Below are 19,031 nucleotides of genomic sequence, written 5' to 3' on the forward strand. Positions count from 1 at the left end.
GAGTTCTGAAACATTGTCTACTCTGGGATAACTACAGTAAGCCTACTTACAGTGGTAGCCTACATACCTCAATGCAAAAGATCAGCTGTCTGTTCACCTGTTAATTTCTACTCTATGTTAAAAACCGCGCACCCTGTCATCTGCATAGAGCAAAAACTATAAATCATAATAGCCTATAGGCCCAAATAAATGAGAGATGCGCATGGTAATTTGTTGTATGGCTACTTCGGGAATAGACACGATGAGGAATTTATTCTGCAATAGTTATGATATATGTAGCCATGTGTGCACATTTTGTTCATATCCTTTGCTAGTTAGTGAGTTGTTAGCCCAGTTATAAATCATTTGTAGTCGGCAATAGGGAAGTGATTGCTTCCTACAAGATACACAAAACGTCTACTTCTGTAGACATCTTTGAAAAGCGAGTCAAGTAAAGAGTTTTTTCTGTCTTAAAGGGGCAGTGTTGTATTTTGAAACAGGCTTGAATAAGCTGGGTAGCCAATAGGCAGAGGGTAGTTGTTACGCGGAGCAGGTGAACCCAAGGGCTGACTCAGACGAGGAGATTGGTATAAGGTATTGAAAAGCAGGGGAAAGATTGGGTGTAGGTCAGGGGAAGCTTGGCGGGTTGCAGGAAGCCAGGTTCTGAGGCTGGAGCGAGGGGAGTTGGGGCTGGGTAGGCAGGTCTGGAACAAAATCCAAGGAAACAGTGAAGTGGGGTTCTGGACAGGGTGGCAGGACTGACGAGACGTGGGACAGGAGACAGGGACCAGAGTCAGAGCGGACGGATCTCCTGCGGAGAGAAAACAGCATCAGGCAAGGAAAAACAGGCACAACATGAAAACAGGATCTATGCATGAGCCAATGGCTAAAAGGCAGACTGACTGAGCAGAGGCTGCGATCTAGCAGCACGGAAGTGACAGGGCTGAGTTTTTGTAGAGGTCTTGATTGTGGAACAGGTTGCAGCTGGTGGGGATCTGCTCTGACTACAGCACATCTTACTCCGCCCACACAATCTCACACACGCGCACACAAAGAGAGGGAGAGAGCACTGGGGGAGTGGCAGCAGGTCAAGGAGACACAGGATGAGCAGTAGAGGGTGTGGCAGGAGCGAATGTAACAGTAACATAATTTGTCTGATTCTCTCTTATGAGGGTATGGGAATAATAATGCATTGTGTATTATGTATTATGTTTGTAAAATAAATATTTTGCTACGCACCACATTTCACATTACAGTTTTCAGACGTAGCCTACAAACGTCAATGGAAAAGGTGAACCGTCTGTTGTACTATTAAACTGTGCTTTGGATCGGAGTGGATATAGCAAAATAGGCTGCTTGAAATAGCTTATCTACTTTATTTACTATTTGGAAGTGGGTCGAATTAAATGAAAGATGGGACAAATGATAGCCTATTATAACCTGTGGTAGTGCCTGCCTATAGGCTATTTTGCTAGTAGCCTATGAAACCATCACTGTCAGAAAAGTTGAGGAATTTATTCTGCAATGATCATTGAAATATATGCCTATTTCAAATTATTTTAGATGATTGCATTTTGTTATTATATTTAACTAGGCTTACCTGTTCTTTTGTTTTGAATAAGTGTCTTATATTCCCCACTTGTACTACTAGGCTACTTTTGCCTTCTTGCAGTGCAAGTCTTCAACCACTAGAAACTGTGAGCACAAATGTTCTAAAGTTTGCAGGAGGATAAGCACATTCTCACTTCAAGTTCAGTCTTTATAAATTAAAACTTTTGCGTGAAAACTGGTGCACGCATGTTTTGGGGTATATTTTGTGTGTACCCAAACGTTTATCAATTAGGCCCCTGGTGTGCTAGGGCTAGTCATTTCCATTGACCTTAGAAAAAGATGATTAATTGAACTGAGACAGAGAGAGACAGAGACATACACATGGAGACAGAGAGAGAGACAGAGACACAGAGGGAGAGCACACAGCATGATATAATACATACAGTTGAAGTCGGAAGTTTACATACACCTTAGCCAAATACATTTAAACGCAATTTTTCACAATTCCAATTTCAGAAGTTTACATACACTCAATTAGTATTTGGTAGCATTGCCTTTAAATTGTTTAACTTGGGTCAAACGTTTTGGGTAGCCTTCCACAAGCATCCCACAATAAGTTAGGGGAATTTTGGCCCATTCCTCCTGACAGAGCTGGTGTAACTGAGTCAGGTTTTAAGGCCTCCTTGCTCGAACACGCTTTTAAAGTTCTGCCCACAAATGTTCTATGTGTTTGACATCAGGGCTTTGTGGCCACTTCAATACCTTCACTTTGTTGTCCTTAAGCCATCTTGCCACAAATTTGGAAGTATGCTTGGGGTCATTGTCCATTTGGAAGACCCATTTGTGACCAAGCTTGAACTTCCAGACTGATGTCTTGAGATGTTGTTTCAAATTATCCACATAATTTTCTTTCCTCATGATGCCATCTATTTTGTGAAGTGCACCAGTCCCTCCTGCAGCAAAGCACCCCCACAACATGATGCCACCCCCGTTCTTCACGGTTGGGATGGTGTTCTTCCGCTTGCAAACCTCCCCCTTTTTCCTCCAAACATAACGATGGTCATATGGCCAAACAGTTCTATTTTTGGTTTCATCAGACCAGAGTACATTTCTCCAAAAAGTACGACATTTGTCCCCATGTGCAGTTGCAAACCGTAGTCTGGCTTTTTTATGGCGGGTTTGGAGCAGTGGCTTCTTCCTTGCTGAGCGGCCTTTCAGGTTATGTCGATTTAGGACTTATTTAACTGTGGATATAGATACGTTTGTACCTGTTTCCTCCAGCATCTTCACAAGGTCCTTTGCTGTTGTTCTGCAATAGATTTGCACTTTTCGCACCAAAGTACGTTCATCTCTAGGAGACAGAATGCGTCTCCTTCCTGAGCGGAATGACGGCTGCGTGGTCCCATGGTGTTTATACTTGCGTACTATTGTTTGTACAGATGAACGTGGTACATGCAGGCGTTTGTAAATTGCTCCCAAGGATGAACCAGACTTGTGGAGGTCTACTATTATTTTTCTGAGGTCTTGGCTGATTTCTTTTGATTTTCCCATGATGTCAAGCAAAGTGGCACTGTTTGAAGGTAGGCCTTGAAATACATCCACAGGTACACCTCCGATTGACTCAAATTATGTCAATTAGCCTATCAGAAGCTTCTAAAGCCATGACATAATTTTCTGGAATTTTCCAAGCTAAAGGCACAGTCAACTTAGTGTATGTAAACTTCTGACCCACTGCAATTGTGACAGTTGTGAAATAGAATGTCTGTAAACAATTGTTGGAAAAATGACTTGTGTCATGCACAAAGTAGATGTTCTAACTGGCTTGCCAAAACTATAGTTTGTTAACAAGAAATTTGTGGAGTGTTTGAAAAATGAGTTTGAATAAACTTCCGACACCAACTGTACCTTAAACGCTGAGTGATGGGCCTGGAGAAATGTAACCATCAAATTCATAGACAGCGCTATAGATGCAAGGACTGACCAACAATGACATCAACATTATAGTGATAAGCATGTTTTGAGGCTATACAGTGTTTGTTACACTTTCATTGTTTATAAACATTGGAGTAAAAAATATATATTTTGGGTTCTGATGGGGTACGACATGAGGCATTTATAAGTTATATTCTTCAAGAATCAATGGGTATATATCATTAATTTATACATCCACAAATGGATATTGCAACTAAGAATTTTACAACACAAGTTATGGTACCCTGGCTGTGAATGTATTTTATTATAAATGTGCTCTTAATCAAACTATAAGCTTTGAGTCTTCTCGGGTATGACGCTACAATCTTGGCACACCTGTATTTGGTTTCTCCCATTCTTCTCTGCAGATCCTCTCAAGCTCTGTCAGGTTGGATTGGGAGCGTCGCTGCACAGCTATTTTCAGGTCTCTCCAGAGGTGTTATATCGGGTTCAAGTCCGGGCTCTGGTTGGGCCACTCAAGGACGTTCAGAGACTTGTTCCGAAGCCACTCCTGCTTTGTCTTGGATGTGTGCTTAGCGTTGTTGACCTGTTGGAAGGTAAACATTTGCAAACTTCTTCCATTTAAGAATGATGGAGGCCACTGTGTTCTTGGTGACCTTCATAGCTACAGAAATGTTTTGATACCCTTCCCCAGATCTGGGCCTCAATAAAATCCTGTCTCGGAGCTCTACGGACAATTCCTTCAACCTCATGGCTTGGTTATTGCTCTGACGTGCACTGTCAACTGTGGGATCTTAGACAGGTATGTGCCTGTCCAATCAATTGAATTGACCACAGGTGGACTCCAATCCAGGTGTAGAAACATCTCACGAATGATTAATGGAAACAGGATGCACCTGAGATCATTTTTGAGTCTTATAGAAAAGGGTCTGAAAACTTCTGTTTTTTATTGATTATACATTTTCAAACATTTCTAAAAACCTGTTAACACTTTGTAATTTCCGGGTATTATGTGTAGATTGGTGAGAAAACAAAAATATTTAATACATTTTAGAATAAGTCTGTAACGTGACAAGATGTTGAAGAAGTCAAGGGGTCTGAATTTTTTCTGAATGCACTGTATTTCTATCTAGGATTCCAAGTGTGTCAACATGCACAAATCACATAATAGGGTAGACTGGTCGTCTGGCAATACCACACTGGTTGTATCCTCTGGCCATGAGAATGTACCCGTCTCTTCCCCAACCAGTACCCCAGCTGCAAAACCAATGGAGAAATTAAAGAATCCTTAGTACCGAGAGGGTGTGTACGTTTACATTAGATATGTACATGACGTGTGAATAGAACTAAAATCCATTACAACCTGGTAGTATGATTGAATTTAGAACTTTTCTTCAAAAAATCAAATATATAATAGGATTATTTAACTGGATGAGTAATGTGTAAACGGTGGCCTTTTTACAACACAAATTGTTGAAGAAAAGTGTCCAATTACAACACACGGGCAGATTATGATGAGTTTGACTGTATTTTCTGCATAAAAAATGTTGCCTTATGTCATTAATATTGAGTTGTTGGATGGCTTTAAACTTTCGAAGTAAACACTGACCTGTTTTTCACAATCCAGTAGTCCAGGTAAGAACTACCATACCCGACAGCCAGTACAGCATGGTTAGTTCTTGTTGAACAGTCAGGCTGGTAGAGGACTCCTAAAGAAGAAACACTACAAGAGTTCATGTGCAATTCATATGTATTTATTTACAATTGAATAGAGGTAATGGTAACACTTTACTTAAAGCATCCAGGTATAATGCGTTATACCGTCATAATGCATTGCGAGTTGTCATGATGATGATGATGAAGACCCCTTTACATTATAATAATTCATAGTGATACGGGCTAAATAACCAGTTGAAAAAGTATATATATAAAATAATATGTATATAAATATATATATAAATATATTATATATAAATATTATAAAGACTCATACATGGTTATAACAAGTTATGCCTGGATTCTTCAAGAAAAGTGTTTGCAAACTAATTTTTAATTTTAATTTTTGTCTCTATGTGTAAAATATTAGTTCTGTCACTGTATGACCATTCATTGGTATTGGTAAGACTAGGGCTATTTTTTCTTCTTACTTATTTGTTGCTTAATGGTTCACACCTAAAATTGTAGTAATACGTTTGCAGAAGAGTCCACGCAATAATGTCAAAATAATACAATCTCAAACGAGATCATCTATGACCTATTTTTGGAAAGTGTACCCTTGACGGGATATACTTGGGCGGGATATACTTGTATACTTGGGGGTAGCCTAGTGGTTGGAACATTTGGCCAGTAACCGAAAGGTTGCTGGATCAAATCCCTGAGCTGACAAGGTAAAAATCTGTTGTTCTGCCCCTGAACAAGGCAGTTAACCCACTGTTCCCTGCTGGCTGTCATTGTAAACAAGGATTTGTTCTTTACTGACTTGCCTAGTTAAATAAAGGTTACTTTTTTTTTAAATCATAGGTGTGACACCGAGCTCACCATCTTTGTAGAACTTGAAGGAGGGATGTGTGGCGTTCACAGACACAGCGATAGGGCCAACCTCATACAAAGTGTCTCGAAACACTTTTTCATCCAGCGAAGGAACTCTGTTGAAGCCTTTGCACCAGGCTTCCTTTGTTGCGTTCTGGTATTCACAAGGGCCCACCTGAAAACAGTTTATTATGATCATCTCAAGCTTTACAGTGAGCTTTTCACTCATCTATTCTATGTTCTTTCCAAAATTCCCACTTTTTACAGAAATCCCAGTTGGAGGATTCCTGGTTTCATGGTTATTCCCTCCTGATTCCAAGAATCTTCCAACTGGGATTTCTGGAAAACCTGAGAATTTGGGAGAAAGTTACCAGAATTTTGCAACCCTAATGGTAAGATATTGTATTGTACCTCTGCAGTGTAAGGATATTTCCTCTCCGACATAATCCCATGATCTGAGACGTAACTAAAACACCTCATGGCCAAGCCACCTCCACAGCCATTATTGTGATAGTCTCCGCTGCAGTCCACCAGGTTCTGCTCACTCAGAGGCAACAGTTTGCCTGTCTGCTTGAACAACTGGCCCTCCAGGGCTCCGACTGCAGCAAATGCATAGCAAGATCCACAAGACCCCTAGATCAAATGAAATAGTTGTCATATCTACTGTTTTGCTTTGAAGTTATTGACAAGACGTAAATGCATAGCAAGATCCACAAGACCCCTAGATCAAATGAAATAGTTGTCATATCTACTGTTTTGCGTTGAAGTTATTGACTAGACGTAAATGCATAGCAAGATCCACAATGCCGCTTGATAAAATACCCATTTTACTTCCCCTATTGTGCTTTGAAGATATCCACTAGAGGTATGGCGGCATGTTTTTCCTGGTAAAGTGCTCAGGAAAAACTCCTGTCCCTACATATCATATCAGGCCACTACCTCAACAGTATCTAAGAAACATAGATACAGTTTCGTCACCTTTCCAAATGCAGAGAAAGTAACTTTTCATGTCATGTCTAATAAGTGGCACCTAGACTACCCACTCCTCTAATCCTTTCCACATCAGTGTCAATCTGTACAATACCAGAAAAATGAAGGGGAGAATACTAACTTCCAGTTAAGTCAAATGTTTACTTAGTCATGCATGATGTCAATGGGAGACGAAAGGAAATTTCGACTTCAGTGGAATTTAGGATTCGCCCAAAAGTGAGAGAGAACAAATGAAAGAGGCTGCTCTTCAACCTGGTTCTTCACTGGAGTCACATATCCATATGGACGCCAGTCCCACGTCTCAGGAGCTGCTGAGAGACTGCAGTTCCACTTAGAGAGGGGGATCCCATCCAGGAGTTTCTCCTCCTCAGCAGCATTAACAGTCAACAAGGCATTGTACTCTTTATTCGTCTGGAACACAGAATGAACACTAGAATGGATCGGCATCCTAATGGATCACCATCTTAGTCAGGAAAACATTAATTCTAGAAACTGATTAAATATTGTAAAAAACAATGAATGTGTAGATACGTCTGCATTGTACTGTATCTCTGTGGTCTGGACAAATGGAGGCAGGGGGTGTCATTCATAACCTACAATCCCTTTAGAATGTATTCAGACCCCTTGACTTTTCTCATCTTTTGTTACATTGCAGCCTTATTCTAAAACGGATTAAATAGTTGTTTTGACCTCGTCAATCTACACACAATATCCCACAATGACGAAGCAAAAACAGTTTTTTAAAACATTTTTGCAAATGTATTAAACATGAAAAAAAACGTAAATCACATTTACATAAGTATTCAGACCCTTTACTCAGTACTTTCTTGAAGCACCTTTGGCAGCGATTACAGCATCAAGTCTTCTTGGGTACGACGCTACAAGCTTGGCACACCTGTATTTGGGGAGTTTCTCCCATTCTTCTCTGCATATCCTCTCAAGCTCTAGCACACTGATCCCACACTGATCCCTTCAGCGGATTGAAAAGATTTGGCATGGGTCCTCGGATCCTCAAAAGGTTTAACAGCTGCACAATCAAGAGCATCCTGAAGGGTTGCATCAAATCAAATCAACGTTTATTTGTCACGTGCGCCGAATACAACAGGTGTAGACCTTACAGTGAAATGCTTACTTACAGGCTCTCACTTTCTGGTATGGCAACTAAAGGCATAGAGATAAGCCTGGAAGTGTTAAGAATTAGGGATTAGTGTGCTTAGACCATGTTAGTTTGTTGGTGATGTGGACACTAAGGAACTTGAAGCTCTCAACCTGCTCCACTACAGCCCCATCAATGAAAATGGGGGTGTACTCGGTTCTCCTTTTCCTGTAGTCCACAATCATCTCCTTTGTCTTGATCACGTTGAGTGAGAGGTTGTTATCCTTGCACCACACGGTCAGTTCTCTGACCTCCTCCCTATAGGCTGTCTCATCGTTGTCGGTGATCAGGTCTACCACTGTTGTGTCATCAGCAAACTTAATGATGGTTTTGGAGTCGTGCCTAGCCGTGCAATCATGAGTGAACAGGGAGTACAGGATGGGACTGACCACGCACCCCTGAGGGGCTCCCGTGTTGAGGATCAGCGTGGCGGATGTGTTGTTACCTACCCTTACCACCTGGGGGCGGCCCGTCCGAAAGTCCAGGATTCAGTTGCAGAGGGAGGTGTTTAGTCCCAGGGTTTTAGCTTAGTGATGAGCTTTGAGGGCACTATGGTGTTGAATGCTGAGCTGTAGTCAATGAATAGCATTCTCACATAGGTGTTCCTTTTGTACAGGTGGGAAAGGGCAGTGTGGAGTGCAATAGAGATTGCATCATCTGTGGATCTGTTGGTGCGGTATGCAAATTGGAGTGAGTCTAGGGTTTCTGGGATAATGGTGTTGATGTGAGCCATGACCAGCCTTTCAAAGCATTTCATGGCTACAGACGTGAGTGCTACGGGTCGGTAGTCATTTAGGCAGGTTACCTTAGTGTTCTTCAGCACAGAGACTATGGTGGTCTGCTTGAAACATGTTGGTATTACAGACTCGGACAGGGAGAGGTTGAAAATGTCAGTGAAGACACTTGCCAGTTGGTTAGCGCATGCTCGGAGTACATGTCCTGGTAATCCGTCTGGCCCTGCGGCCTTGTGAATGTTGACCTGTTTAATGGTCTTACTCACATCGGCTGTGGAGAGTGTGATCACACAGTTGTCCGGAAGAGCTGATGCTCTCATGCATGTTTCAGTGTTACTTGCCTCGAAGCAAGCACAGAAGTTATTTAGCTCGTCTGGTAGGCTCGTTTCACTAGGCAGCTCTCGGCTGTGCTTCTCTTTGTAGTCTGTAATATTTTGCAAGCCCTGCTACATCCGACAAGCATCGGAGCCGGTGTAGTATGATTCGATCTCAGTCCTGTATTGATGCATTGCCTGTTTGATGGTTCGTTGGAGGGCATAGCGGGATTTCTTATAAGCTTCCGGGTTAGAGTCCCGCTCCTTGAAAGCGGAAGCTCTACCCTTCAGCTCATTTTGAATGTTGCCTGTAATCCATGGCTTCTGGTTGGGGTATGTACATACAGTCACTGTGGGGATAACGTCCTCGATGCACTTATTGATGAAGCCAGTAACTGATGTGGTGTACTCCTCAATGCTATTGGAAGAATCCCGGAACATATCCCAGTCTGCGCTAGCACAACAGTTCTGTAGTTTAGCATCTGCTTCATCTGACAACTTTTTTATAGACAGAGTCACTGTTACTTCCTGCTTTAATTTTTGCTTGTAAGCAGGAATCAGGAGGATAGAGTTATGGTCAGATTTGCCAAATGGAGGGCAAGGGAGAGCTTTGTACGCGTCTCTGTGTGTGGAGTAAAGGTGGTCTATTTCTGTCCAGTGTCTGTGTTCTTTTGCCTATCTTAGTCTTTTTATTGGCCAGTCTGAGATATGTATTTTTATTTGCAATGTTGCCTAAAAGGCCAGCATCCCGGAGTCACCTCTTCACTGTTGACGTTGAGACTGGTGCTTGAGGGTACTATTTAATGAAGCTGCCAGGTAAGGACTTATGAGGCGTCCGTTTCTCAAACTAGACACTCGAATGTACTTGTCCTCTTGCTCAGTTGTGCCCCGGGGCCTTCCACTCCTCTTTCTATTCTGGTTAGAGCCAGTTTGCGCCGTTCTGTGAAGGTAGTACATAGCGTTGTACGGGATCTTCAGTTTCTTTCTCACATGGAATAGCCTTCATTGCTTAGAACAAGAATAGACTGATGAGTTTCAGAAGAAAGTTATTTGTTTCTGGACATTTTTAGCCTGTAATCGAACCCACAAATGCTGATGCTCCAGATACTCAACGAGTCTAAAGAAGGCCAGTTGTAATTGCTTCAGCTACAATAGTCATTTATAACAATAACAATGTCTACACTGTATTTCTGATCAATTTGATGTTATTTTAATGGACAAAAAATATGCTTTCTTTCAAAAAACAAGGACATTTCTAAGTGACCCCAAACTTTTGAACGGTAGTGTACATGCTTTCAGTTCGTCCCATTTATTTTCCAGCGATTGAACATTAGCTAGCAGAACGGAAGGCAAGGGCAGATTAGCCACTCATTGCCTCACACGGCATCCTGATCTCTTTCCGTGAAACCTACGTTTCCTTTTCCAGCGAATCACGGGGATCTGGACCTGGTCAGGTGTTTGTAGTCTATCCCTCACGTCCGACTCATTGAAGAAGAACTCGTCCAATTTGAGGTGATTAATCTCAGTTCTGGTGTCCAGAAGCTCTTTTCAGTCATAAGAAACGGTAGCAGCAGCATTATGTACAAAACAAGTTACAAATAATGCAAAAAAAAAATAAAAAAAATAGCATGGTTGGTTAAGAGCCGATAAGACGGCAGCCCTCCCTTCTGGTGCCATCTTGCTACTTGAGGCTGTTCTACAAAGTACTGAGTAAAGGGTCTGAATACTTAGACAAATGAAATATTTAAGTTTATTATTTTTTATAAATTAGTAAACATTTCTACAAAACAGTTTTTGCTTTGTAATTATAGGGTATTGTGGGTAGATTGATGAGGGGGGGAAATTATGTAATCAGTTTTAGAACAAGGCTGTAACGTAACAATGTAACGATTCTAGTCTGGTGAAGGAGAAGAAGACCAAAATGCAGCGTGGTAAGTGTTCGTCATATTTTAATTTAAAACTGAACACTACACAAAATAACAACGATGAGAAAACAAAACAGTTCTGCAAGATGAACAGACACTACACAGAAAATAAACACCCACAACCAAAATGGGGAAAACAAGCTACCTATGTATGATTCTCAATCAGAGACAACGATCGACAGCTGCCTCTGATTGAGAACCATACCAGGCCAAACACAGAAATATAACAACATAGAAAAAAGAACAGACTACGCACCCCAACTCACGCCCTGACCAACCTAACACAAAGACATAAAAAAGGAACTAAGGTCAGAACGTGACAAACAAAATGTGGAAAAAATACTTTTCTGGCCTGAATACTTTTCGAATGCACTGGATATATATTATTATCTATTTATTTTTGTGCCTGTTTTGCATGTTATTTTGGCATTAATGTGTGTCACATATCAGTTTGCAAACAATGAAAATAATAATAAAGCCGCATTACAAAGATCGTCTCTTTTTTGCTTTCTTGAGTAAGGCAGCTCCAAAATTCAGGTGCTTCAGCCTAGCTCTGGGGTTTCTGTGGTGGTGGGGCAGGCTGCGAAAATTGCAAGCATAGGGGAGAGCTCAAAAATGTAAGCCTCTTGGGTGCTGCCATAGAGTTACATTAGAAGTGCCCATCCAAGAAGGCTCAAGGTCATTGGCCACAGATAAAATGATGTGAAACCACGTTATATCTACAGTACCTTTGATTGAACTGATCATTTCAACATACTACTTTCAAAATCGATGGGGTATCGTCGGACGGGGCCAGAGTGTCTCCCAACCCCTCCTGTCTCAGCCTCCAGTATTTATGCTGCAGTAGTTTGTGTCGGGGGGCTAGGGTCAATCTGTTATATCTGGGGTATTTCTCCTGTCTTGTCCGGTGTCCTGTGTGAATTTAAGTATGCTCTCTCTAATTCTTTCTTTCTCTCTTTCAGAGGACCTGAGCCCTAGGACCTTGCCTCAGGACTACCTGACCTGATGACTCCTTGCTGTCCCCAGTCCACCTGGCCGTGCTGCTCCTCCAGTTTCAACTGTTCTGGAACGCTGACCTGTTCACCGGACGTGCTACCTGTCCCAGACCGGCTGTTTTCAACTCTCTAGAGACAGCAGGAGCGGTAGAGATACTCTGAATGATCGGCTATGAAAAGCCAACTGACATTTACTCTTGAGGTGCTGACCTGTTGCACCCTCGATAACCACTGTGATTATTATTATTTGACCATGCTGGTCATCTATGAACATTTGAACATCTTGGCCATATTCTGTTATAATCTCCACCCGGCACAACCAGAAGAGGACTGGCCATCCCTCATAGCCTGGTTCCTCTCTAGGTTTCTTCCTAGGTTCTGGCTTTTCTAGGGAGTTTTTCCAACGTGCTTCTACACCTGCATTGCTTGCTGTTTGGGATTTTAGCCTGGGTTTCTGTACAGCACTTTGAGATATCATATATCTAGGCTGGGTTTCTGTACAGCACTTTGAGATATCAGCTGATGTAAGAAGGGCTTCATAAATAAATTTGATTTGATCATGAATCAAGCCGACAATCTACTGGCAAATCCTTTTCAATACTTGTCATATGAAGAGAAATTATAGATAAAACGTATCGGTGCTCATCGGCCATTGGCCATAAACATTTCACAAAAACTTGGAAATCGCAAATTCAAGAATGAGTGGTTTGGAAGGAATCAGTGGCTAACTGCAAGCCTGCTATTCAGTGGAGTGGATTTCCAAGTCTTGGTTAAAGGGTCTCTTTTCCAAGTTTAAAAGGATAAACATTCAACATTGGCCATGTTGTCAATCCAACATGACTTCTGCTGCTTTCAAAACAACTGGAAACTCGGAACTGGGAAATCTCAGACTTCAGTGAGTGGGAACTCTGAAAAAACGAGCTCAGACTGGGAAAATGTATTTTGAACAGTCATCCAACTCAGTATTCCAAGTTGGGAGTTTGAGCTCTGACCTGAAGATCACTAACGTCATGATTCAAACTAGTTTTTTTTCCAAGTTCCCAGTTGTCTTGAAAGCACCATAAATCCAGAGAATGAGAGACTTTGATGACAAAATTTGCCCACGAAGGACCGCCGCACCACCTTCCTGTTCATGTGAGCACGGCACAACCAGGTGAGTCCAAAAATGTATTGTATGTTGCTGTAAAAATGATGTAATATGCCAGGGAGATATGTATACTGTAGCTAAGAAAGTAATACTATGTGTATGTTGTGTTGTAAGCTGTTAGTAGCCCATGTGCGTCACCCTAATAATTTGGTCCCCTTTCCACTCATAATTTAGCCTTCTTTTCTGACTTGGTGGTACACATGTAGCTTATAGCCTGTTTTAGAGAAATGTCAGCATCAAATATTGTTAGACCTTTCATTGTCTACGGTTCTGACTTGGTGTACAGGGAGAATACGTCCGTCCTAGCTCTCTCAGTAATGTCTTAATCAAAATTACGTATTGCCTCTTATCTGCTCATCGTCCCCTTATGCCATAGTTTGTACATCTCAATTGTCAGTAGAAACCACATTTGTTTAACCTCTCTGGGATATGTGGTACGGTAGCGTCCCACCTGGCCAACATCCAGTGAAAATGCAGAGCGCCAAATTCAAATAAATTACTATAAAAATTTAACTCATGAAATCACACATTCAATATACCAAATTAAAGCTACACTTGTTGTGAATCCAGCCAATGTGTCAGATTTCAAAAATGCTTTACGGCGAAAGCAAACAATGCTATTATTTGAGGATAGCACCCCAGCTAACAATCACAGACCATCATATTTCAACCTTCCAGGCACGACACAAAACGCAGAAATAAAGATATAATTCATGCCTTACCTTTGACAAGCTTCTTCTGCTGGCACTCCAATATGTCCCATAAACATCACAAATGGTCCTTTTGTTCGATTAATTCCATCGATATATATCCAAAATGTGCATTTATTTGGCGCGTTTGATCCAGAAAAACACCGGTTCCAACTTGCACAACGTGACTACAAAATATCTCAAAAGTTACCTGTAAGCCTTGTGTGTTTGGAGGAATGGGCCAAAATACCAGCAACAGTGTGTGAAAACCTTGTGAAGACTTACAGAAAACGTTTGACCTCTGTCATTGCCAACAAAGGGTATATAACAAAGTATTGAGATAAACTTTTGTTATTGACCAAATACTCATTTTCCACCATAATTTGCAAATAAATTCATTAAAAATCCTACAATGTGATTTTCTGGATTTTTTTTCTTCTCATTTTGTCTGTCATAGTTGAAGTGTACCTATGATGAAAATTGCAGGCTTCTCTCATCTTTTTAAGTGGGAGAACTTGCACAATTGGTGGCTGACTAAATACTTTTTTGCCCAACTGTATTTCTTAAAATCATGTTTCATGCTCATCCAATTGCTGATCCAAACACAATTGTGGGTTGTCTTACCATGTCTCCAAACTGGTTCATTCCCAGGGTGAAAGTGTGCTTTCCTATTTCTGCCTCCAGGTTGTGTTGACGGATGAGGCCTTGGTTTGTCTCCCAGATCATCCTTCTGAAGCCCTCATCCACCTGAGAAAGACAAGCCAAAGGCCCCACAAGTTATTGACATCATGATTAATCTCTATGGGGCAAATCATAACACAAGGGTGATATGCACATGCTAAACTTCCACTTAAGTCACATTTTCACCCAGCTAGCACACTTGGTTCCTTGGCAGTTGCAGGAACGTACATTTTTGGTTTCCCATTGGTTCTGGGAATGAAGGCATACAGACTGGTAAAACGTAATGTTTTTTTAAGATTCTGAGAACAGAAGTGAACATAGTGCCTGTTCTGGGAATGTACATTTTTGGGTTGCAGAGAGGTTCTGGTGTTTCACTATGATTCCCTGAAAGTTTTCCTGGGTGGTTTTATTAATGTTATGAGAACGGAAATTCAAAGTTATTTGAAGGTAATTAAATACCGTTTTGAGAACATTCTCTAAATGTGAAAGAAATGTAAAAGTTATTTGAAGGTTTTAGAATAATTTCCTTTAAACTTTCACGGAATGTTTCAATACGACTTTTAATAGTACTGCTAGCTTGGTTTGGATTAACTGTTTTGAACTCCAAGCCCAGATAGGCAACGTGGACATTTATTTGCTTAGGCATTAATCATGCAAACACCAAAACATTTTTATTCTGGCTCGGCATCAGTGCGATTCAAACCTATGATCTCTGGTCCCTATCCATGGAATTAGTCCACTGCGCCACCAGGATGGAGGAAGCATGCCATGTTTTTTTTTATTCATACAAAGCTGTTCAAACAGACCCCATTTCAAAGGAACCAACAACTCATTTAAGTTCAAGTGTGGGCAATTAGTGGGCTCGGCCAACACACCTGAACACACTTAACAAGATAGAGAGTTTTGTTGACACTGAAAACAGAATGTATATTTTTTAAATAACATTCTTAGAACGTTCTTTGAATGTTACTACAGTTTTCTTGTTGATTTTATGGACAGTTTTCTTAATGTTCTGAGGACATTAATGGTCTGAGAACAGTTTAAATAGAACCATGAGGACATCTGCAGAAAATGTTATGGTGAAGTACTAAAATTCCCATAGAAGATATTTTTTTTCTTAACATTCTCTGACCAATTTGAGAACATTACTTTAAATAGAACCATACGGAAACCTGTAGGAAGAATTCTGCTGAAGTACTGAAATTCCCACAGAAGAACGTTGTTTCTTATTAACAGTCTCGGAACAATTTGAGAACATTCCCAATGTCAAACCAGTTAGATAATGTAAATATCCTGCTCCATTCCCAGAACGTTGTGGGAAGGTTTTATGCAAAATAACCATAGACAGCCATGCTCTCACCAAGCTCTAAGAAACATATGGTTCTCAGAACATTATGTGCTAGCTGGGCACAAAATTTGACTTAAAGCTGCAATATGGAACTTTTTGGGTGATCCGACCAAATTCACATGGAGTTATAGATCTGTCATTCTCATTGAAAGTCTAAGAAGCTGTAAATCTGTTCTATGTGTGCTATTTCTATGCTTCGCTTTCTTACATATCGTTTTTGCATATTTTACTTTTGGTTATGTAAACCAGCTTCAAACAGCTGAAAATACAATATTTTTGGTTATATTTCACAGAGGTTTAGATGGTACAATGATTATCTACACTATACTTGCTTGTTTTGTCAAACAAACTAGCTCCCCTCCAGGACACCTACAGCACCCGATGTCAAAGGAAGGCCAAAAAGATCATCAAGGACAACAACCACCCGAGCCACTGCCGGTTCACCCCGCTACCATCCAGAAGGCGATGTCAGTACAGGTGCATCAAAGCTGGGACCGAGAGACTGAAAAACAGCTTCTATCTCAAGGCCATCAGACTGTTAAACAGCCATCACTAACACAGAGAGGCTGCTGCCCACATACAGGTTCGGAATCATTGGCCACTTTAATAAATGGATCCCTAGTCACTTTAAATAATGTTTACATATCTTACATTTCTCATCTTATGTATATACTGTATTTTATACCATCTATTGCATCTTGCCTATGTCTCTCCGTCATCGCTCATCCATATATTTAAATGTACATATTCTTATTCCATCCCTTTAGATTTGAGTGAATTGTTAGATTACTTGTTAAATATTACTGCACAGTCAGAACTAGAAGCACAAGCATTTCACTACACTCACATTACCATCTGGTTACCATGTATTTGGATTTGGATTTGTTTGGATTTGAAACTGAATTTAGGCAAAATATTACAATTTTAGCAACCAAGAAATTGCAGCGTAATCTCTGCGTAGTGCATATTTAAGTGAAATTTAGGATTAACTCATACTGTATGACTGGCGTACTGTGTTTGCCGTAGGCTCTAAGTAACCTTGGAATACTGTTTGCCGTGTTGGGTTTTCCACTCCTCCCAGATGCCGCCCAGTGGTTGTTTGAAAGAGGACACCACTGCACACAGTGCCATTAGTAGGAGTTTCATCTGCATCCTACACACACACACACACACACACACACACACACACACACACGGAGTTAGCATTTACACTTACATTTCTCTATCATTTGTAAACGTGAATAGTTGCCTGAGTAAAAAATGTTATGGGGCATATGAAAGCAATGCAGCGGAATTTCATGATCACTAACTCTCATGAAACAGAGAACATTTGCACAAATCACGAAGCCATTTTGTTCCTGAGCATATTGATTTTATCTACGTTTCTATTTACTGACACCGTCATTCAAAGGTAAGATTTCTACAGAGCAGATTTGGCATACAATTTCAAAGAAAATGTTACCTTTGGAGTTAGGTATATTATATATTATACAAAAAAATTGATAATAGGCTAAGGAATAAATGTAAGAATCATCACACCAAATGTGGTGAATAACTCTGCCTACATATTACCTCAACACCGGTGCCCCGCACATTGACTCTGTACCGGTACCCCCTGTATATAGTTATTTACTGCTGCTCAATTATTTGTTATTCTGATCTCTACTTTTTTAAAATATTTTCTTAAAACTGCGTTGTTGGTTAAGGGCTTGTAAGTAAGCATTTCACGGCGAATGTGACAAATCAAATTTGATTGTTTGACTTGGAGTAGCCTGCCCTCAATTTAGGGAACCAAGCCTGAATTTAGTTTAAATCATCATCTCTATAAAGGTTTCTATGGTCTAGCTCGTAATATTTTCCATAGAATATGTGTTATATTGATACAGGCATGTGCTTTAATTATGCACAGAATTATTGACACCCTTGATAAAGATGAGCTATATTGTATGCTATTTGCCTGAGTAAAAAAAACTCTAAGTAGTACCTTGTGAAGACAGCAGAGTAATGTAAAGCTGTAAAACTACATAAAGTCGTTACCTGGGTTTGAATGCTCCTGCCTCGATGTGAGGGGAAAATGAAAGCAATGTAACGGTTTATAGTTTTTAGGCTTCCTCTTTACTCTAACTAGCCTATTGATATTTATAGGTAGGCGGTACATAAGGGTCATAGTTAACCAAGTTCCTGTATTTAAACATCTGTTATGAAAGAACAAGTTCCTCTTCATGAGAGTTTCATGATCACTAATTCTTAAGAAATATGCATACAGCACATTTGGATACAGTACAAGTTTTAGTTTTCTAGTCTACCCGGTTCTGACCCTGAGCCTGCCTGCCGTCCTGTACCTGCCTGACTCTGACCTGGTTTACGAACCTCTGCCTGCCTTCGACCTGCCTTTAGCCTGCCCCTTTGTAATAATAAATATTCTGAGAATCGAACTATCCTCCTGTGTCTGCATCTGATTCATATCCTGAGACGTGATGATAAAGTATCTGAAATTACTTCAAATATTATTTAAATTCAGGTCTGCAAGGGTCTAGGGACACACACACATACATTTCAACGTTAAATGTTTCTCCACAACACTTTTGTCTAGTGGTGTCATAATTTATTGCCCAATTAGATACTGTAGAAATGTATGAAATGAGCTTTGAATGGCAATTTGGCAAAAGAGATTTGAATAGCAATCGGGGTGGTCCCCCAAAACCCTTGTCTGATGTTGCTCCCCACATTTTAAATACATGTTTTGTAGGAATGCTAAGCGCCTTTTAGATCACAATGAAAAAAGGTTACATGGGTATGGAAGTCCTAGATCAGCCCTTCAAGCTGAACAGAGTAAAACAGAATGGGGCTTTCTGTCTTTTCATTCTAAAGTTCTCACGTTTTAGGGAAGACCCAGATGCAGACAATGTCGAAGTAACAAAAGTTTATTACTAGAACAGGGGCAGGCAAAATGACAGGTCAAGGGCAGGCAGAGGTCAGTAATCCAGATCAGAGCCCAAACGGTACAGAACAGCAGGCAGTTTCAGGGTCGGTGCAGGCAGAGATCAATAATCCCGTGTGG

At 40.7% G+C, this 19,031-nt stretch overlaps 1 protein-coding gene across 2 annotated transcripts; it reads right to left on the reverse strand.

The window, feature by feature from the left end:
- Positions 1-4,442: 4,442 nt before the first annotated feature.
- Positions 4,443-18,076, reverse strand: LOC129839146 (procathepsin L-like). 2 transcript variants are annotated; one of them, XM_055906428.1, is made up of 8 exons: positions 18,008-18,076; positions 17,009-17,123; positions 14,566-14,688; positions 7,234-7,392; positions 6,403-6,624; positions 6,001-6,166; positions 5,072-5,171; positions 4,443-4,719 (listed from the first exon to the last, which is right to left on the reverse strand). In XM_055906428.1, exons 2-8 carry the CDS (start codon positions 17,120-17,122, stop codon positions 4,623-4,625), a joined length of 981 nt encoding a protein of 326 aa, XP_055762403.1. In that variant the 5' UTR covers position 17,123; positions 18,008-18,076; the 3' UTR covers positions 4,443-4,622. The 2 variants fall into 2 exon arrangements, with proteins under 2 accessions (XP_055762403.1, XP_055762411.1); XM_055906436.1 differs by lacking the exon at positions 18,008-18,076 and having other exon boundaries at positions 4,449-4,719; positions 16,967-17,055.
- Between the last annotated feature and the right edge of the window lie 955 nt (positions 18,077-19,031).

This window comes from Salvelinus fontinalis, chromosome 3, assembly GCF_029448725.1.
Source record: "Salvelinus fontinalis isolate EN_2023a chromosome 3, ASM2944872v1, whole genome shotgun sequence".
NCBI classification, from domain to species: domain Eukaryota; kingdom Metazoa; phylum Chordata; class Actinopteri; order Salmoniformes; family Salmonidae; genus Salvelinus; species Salvelinus fontinalis.

Coding starts and splice junctions, on each gene's coding strand:
- LOC129839146 (XM_055906428.1), bottom strand. CDS start 17,122: ATGCAGATGAAACTCCTACTAATGGCACTGTGTGCAGTGGTGTCCTCT. Junction 6,625..7,233: donor TGACTCCAGTGAAGAACCAG/GTTGAAGAGCAG, acceptor CATTTGATCTAG/GGGTCTTGTGGATCTTGCTA. Junction 4,720..5,071: donor TACTGGATTGTGAAAAACAG/GTCAGTGTTTAC, acceptor TTGGTTTTGCAG/CTGGGGTACTGGTTGGGGAA.